At 41.6% G+C, this 5442-nt stretch overlaps 1 protein-coding gene across 1 annotated transcript; it reads left to right on the top strand.

Annotated features, from left to right (window-relative positions):
* The first annotated feature begins 220 nt into the window (after positions 1 to 220).
* Positions 221 to 4443, top strand: LOC131932280 (uncharacterized). Its single transcript, XM_059289149.1, has 4 exons — positions 221 to 360; positions 1749 to 1896; positions 2464 to 2533; positions 3359 to 4443. Exons 1-4 carry the CDS (start codon positions 322 to 324, stop codon positions 3795 to 3797), a joined length of 696 nt encoding a protein of 231 aa, XP_059145132.1. The 5' UTR covers positions 221 to 321; the 3' UTR covers positions 3798 to 4443.
* Positions 4444 to 5442: the final 999 nt, after the last annotated feature.

Raw genomic sequence — 5442 nt, 5'->3', positions numbered from 1 at the left:
TCTATATACCGAGGGGTCTATGGGGGGGTTATGAGTTAGCCATGTCGAGATCTGCAATACGGGGGTGGGGAGGGGGAGGTTACCTATTTACAAAAATATTGATTGACCCAACACTACAGTTCGCAAGCCCCGCCCATCTGACATATCAGATGTCATATCAGACTACATCCCGGATTCTGTTGTTAATTTATGTCACTGTTTTTTTTTCTATGCACTCGTTAGGGAAATACAGCCCAAGTGTGTGTATATAAAAGGCTCGTCGTTCAATCTTTTCTTAAGTCTCCAGCTACTGTTAACATCTACCTGTCTACCTGTTCAACGATGAGGGGTTGTGTTGCCATTTGTGTAGGGTTGTGTGTGGTAAGTGTGTACTTTCGTTACCATGGTGATTGCTGTGAGGATTTGTTCCCTCTAGCTGTTGGGGTTTGAGCTAAGATACATTGTTTGTTAGACTTACTAGAAACTTTTACATTTTCACTCAACATAGGGACTTTGTAGAATTGTTTTTTTCAAAAGTTGTATGTTAGCTCATTGAGTTGTATGTTAGGCTTTTTATTTTGACTAAAAAGTTTCCCTTTCAAACCTGACAGCCTATGGGGCATGTGAAGTAGAGTTGACTTGTTTCTGTGACCTCGGCATATGAAGAGATAGTGTGGTCAGCACTATGCCCAGCCGCCTTTACTTTCCCCTACGTGAGTTAGGTACCCATCAGAGTTGGGTGGACTCAGGGACGGTCTACTGACTTGAACCCGGATTCGAACTCGAGACGTACGGGTTAACAGTCCAGCTCTCTACCGCTAGACCACTCCGTCCCATTTTATCTTGACTGTCACGTGTAAAATGTGTGTTCGAGAGTTAGGATGACTAAACTTAGCTTGAGTTTGAGTCTATTATACAAACGTTGGTAATTTTTGAGCTAATTCATTTATTTCTTCTACGTTAGGATTAGTATAAATTAATGTTTAAAAGTTAGTTACCCTTTCGGTCCTGAAATTCAATATGGCAGATAAAGTAGAGTGTAGCTCTTTCTGTGGCCTCGACTTGTGGATGGATGATTTGGTTATTTCTACGCCAGCCATCTTATTCCGAGTCAGGTACCCATTAAAGCTGAGTGGACTCAGTGAATCGAGTCCGAGAGCCGAACACACTTGCATTTGGTTCTACCCCCAGCCACGCCGTGCCATAAGGGACTAGTAAAACTGAGGGGAAAATTTTAAACTTCCCTTCACATCTAAACATAGATGGCTTGTCCATTTCTTTTTTTAAAACAAATTCTGCTTCCATATCCACAAGACAGAATTCAGGGTTTCTAACAGTATCTAAACATGGACTGCTCTCTGTTAATGATAAAAAATAAAACGCTATTTGCGGATGTTTGGAAATTTAAAGACTTCCAATGTCTAAATAGAATATTGATGATCACACCATCCCTTCATAAACCAAGGTCAAGATACATCATGAACTCTACTTCATCTGCCCAATGGTCTAAAGAAGACATTCACTGATGTCTAAATACAAAATTAATCAGGCAACCAATTAAGTCAAATTTATTGTCATGTTGCATTGTCTTCATGTCTTGACCCACGTACCAACTACGAACCGTATCTGTCTGTTAGAAGTGCCTGCAATTTCGCTCGGGCGTTTCGATCTAGACAGACTGACGACAGCCTGACGACAGAGGAAGTGAGTTAAATAAAAGCTTGTAAAAACAATTAGTTAACGTAATTAAAACACAACTTTCTGTACAGATCATCGCATCAGTTGCCGCCGATGGCCCACGGACCGATGAGCTGTGTGCGGCCACCCTGTGCTCGTCCCAGCGGCCAATCTGTCGTGTTGTCCTGCAGTGTCTCAGATGTCCCCCACAGAGCGCCTGTCTAGACTGTGTACCCAAAGGTAAGCCAACTATAAACACAATCATAGAACTTTAACATCGGCTGAACAAGACCTATGTTATTGGGTCAAAACATTCAATTGAATCTTTATTTTCATTACATAGCAAGACTGTTATTCAAGAAGTTTGGGCGAAAAAAAGCAGTTATATTTCAATAATCAATGCTTTAACGACTTATTTTCTTTAAAACAGTAGTTCCCAAACCTTTTTGGAGGTACGGAACCCCACCAGTTTCATAAGCGCAGTCACCGAATCCGTCTTAATCATCAATAGTTTTAATAGTTCTATCAATCGGAATCATATGAGTCTGGTGTGTGTCTTGACGTCCACCTAACCCCTAAAACTGACTTTAATATCGAACGTCTGGGGTTCGATGGAACCCAGGAGTTTAAGAACCACCGCTCTAAAATCTTATGATTCCATTGATATATTTATAATATCCCAACATTTCTTTTCGCGTCAAATTATGTCGTAGTGTGTGCAATGACATGCCGTAGTTGATTGTGATTTCCCTCTTGATTACTTGATACACTAAAAAAATGTCTTTTGTCTTATCTTGGTCTCCATAGGAGTGGACGCTGTGTGTAACAGAAATCGCTACTTTTATGCCGTTCTTGTGGGAAGCGCCTATGATCCGAGGTAAGTAGAACCAACATGACTTGAGGTCAAAAGTTTAAAAATGTAAGACATTGCCTAGCTGGAGTATAGGCAGAGGCGTAGCGAGGGGGGGGGGGGGGGGGGGGGGGGCTGGGTGTGCGGACGGCACCGGGTGACACCAAGGCAAAAAATAGCAAAATATATAGAGAAAAATTTGAGGGCGGGGGTGCAAATCGAAAGTTTGAAGGGGGGGGGGAGGGTGCAAAGCAAATCGAAAATTTGAAAGTTTGTCTCCGGGAAGGGTCGCTACGCCTCTGGGGGGTGACACCATTAAGTGCCGCACCGGGTGACACCCGACCTCGCTACGCCACTGAGTATAGGTATCATAGATTAAGGCGGGCTTCAAGCTTTAGACGTACACATAGGTAATTTAGGGTGATAATTTACGAAAGGTAAAAATTACTTTGAAAATGTTAAATTATTCTGAAATTACTAAGTGGCTTTCTTGTTTTAAATTGTGATTTATATTTTTATAATAATAAAATAAATCTGATGGTTTTCATTACTTTACATCTGCTGTAAGTTAGAAGGAAGGGGGAGGGGGTCGTATGTTTAGAAATAGGGCTGGTAAGTAGGTCACCAACCAGCTCTATGGCTCATGCTGTTTTTATTGGGCCGTAGGACTGGTTGGTGACCTACTTACCAGCCCTATTATTGTCAAAGTTGACTTATTAGCATTTTTTTAATCAAAATATTATTACAAACTATTTTCAATACATAAATTGTTTATTTTAATAAAACATGACATTGGTCGTCGTTTTAAAACGAGACTTTCTATTCTTAACGTGTAATCACAATTTTTTCCAGGTCATTGACCGCGCTGACCTGTAACCCTAACGTACCCAATGACCTCTCCAACTGCCCCGACAACACCGTCTGCATCCCCGACGACATGGGGTCGGGGAACTGCTGTTTCGGCAAACCCGACCCCACCCTCCCCTACCATGAGATCCTCCCCACCACCCCAGTCTGCCCGCCGCCCAGGAACAGATGTGGGCGCTGCCGGGACGGGTACGTCTGCAAGGAAAACGCCACCCCCTGCCGCGCCCCGCCTTGTCGGGCACCCACGTTCTCGTGTGTTCCAATCAATAAGCCTGGTAACTGTGCCGTGCTGCCTGCCTACGTCCCCTCAGACTGCCAGCCTCCCGTACGTCAGTGCCAGTACGACTACAACTGCCCCGGCAATCTGAAATGCTGTAACGATCTTTGTTCCAACTTTAACTGTGTTCCCCCATTCAGCAAATAAATCTCTGTATGTTAGCAAACCATCTGATAGAAGATCGTGTGTGTTGTATTCAGAGGCGAAGCGAGGGGGTGCATATGTCCCTGGGCGCCAAACCTAGGGTGGCGCCAAAATGGGTTGAAAAAAAATTAAAAGCTCATTTTAGCCGCAGTTTTGCATTATAAATATAACAATATATGGGGGGGGCGCCAAATTGAAAGTTTGTCCCCCGGGCGCAGGGAAGGGTCGCTACGCCTCTGGATGTATTAACAATCAGTAGTAGAACTATAATGTGTTGGTTGGTGTTACCTCTGAAGATGTATCACATTGTATGTGTTGTTTTATATATCGTCGACTTTGCTGTAATGGTGTTCCATATATCCGAAATCAATAAATTTGTTCATTGCATTGTTTCATTGAAAACATCATCGACTACTCCTCACCATTACCAACTTAATCCACCATTAATCCTCCCACCCACTGGACCACTGACATCTTAATCCACCGCTCTTATCCTCCAACCAACGAAAACTGCTATGAAAACACTTGACACCACTGTAGCTAGAACCATATACTTGCACCATCATCCTGGTGACCATTACATAACGACCACACACTTAACTATCACCATGATCAGAGTTTCTTTCAGGCGGAGCCTTCCGCCCCCCCCCCCCCCTCAACGAAAAGGAATGTATATAGAAAACATATACTTTTACCACTATCTGTCCTCGTACCCCCGGAAATTTTAAATTTTAGTCGTCCCCCCCCCCTCCGGAAAATTCAAGTGCCCCCCACCCCCGGAGAAAACAGTCTGGAAGAAACACTGACCATGATCACACGACGGTCACTATCTGTTTTTAAAAGTTATATTTGTGTACTGATACATGGAACAATTATGACTGATCACTTACTCGTGCTTAATAATTAAAGGGAGGATATTAATATGACGTTTTAAATAAAAACAAAGTACATCTCTATACGATGTTAGTAATTGTGCTCAAAGGGACAGAACTGTTTGTGTGAAACTGAGATAAAAACAAAATAAAATTAAAACTTTCAAATTATCATTTTTCGACTTTTTACTTTCACGTATATACGAAGTATAGAGAAAGTATTGTAATAGTGCAAATCTCGACGTTTTAGGGCTCCTTGAGTCGGAAAAAACATAGTTTTGCAATCTTGTCCGTATGTCTGTGTGTGTATGTGTGTGTGTGCGTGCGTGTTTGTGTGTGTGTGTGTGTGTGTGTGGGTGTAAACACGATAACTTGAGTACCGTTACAGCTAGGTTGATGAAATTTCAAATATAAATATAATATCAAAATCGTAGATCCGTATCAACTTTTGAGCGATTTCCGATAACCGCAAGTGGAACTTTTCCTTCTTTGAATATTTCAAAAGCCTATAACTTGAGTACTATTTCAGATAGATAAATGAAATTTCATATGTAAGTAAAAGATCTAATTCTCTACCTTCTGTCAAATTTTGAGTAATTTACGTCGACCGGAACGCATGTTAATTTATAAAGTACTAATAATATCCCGTACTTTTATGCACATTTTATTTGGCGTTCACTTGGTGTGCAATTCTTTTTTCTTCGAGATTCTATTCTATTATAAAAAGTTTATGTAATTAAAAATTGATTTAAAATATTGTCTATGTCCCGAGTTGC

Source organism: Physella acuta, unplaced genomic scaffold, assembly GCF_028476545.2.
Source record: "Physella acuta isolate Inbredline_101_S28 unplaced genomic scaffold, ASM2847654v3 ptg002128l, whole genome shotgun sequence".
Lineage (NCBI taxonomy): Eukaryota > Metazoa > Mollusca > Gastropoda > Physidae > Physella > Physella acuta.
Note: the sequence above shows the minus strand (reverse complement) of the source record. Positions and strands in the feature narration are given on the sequence as shown.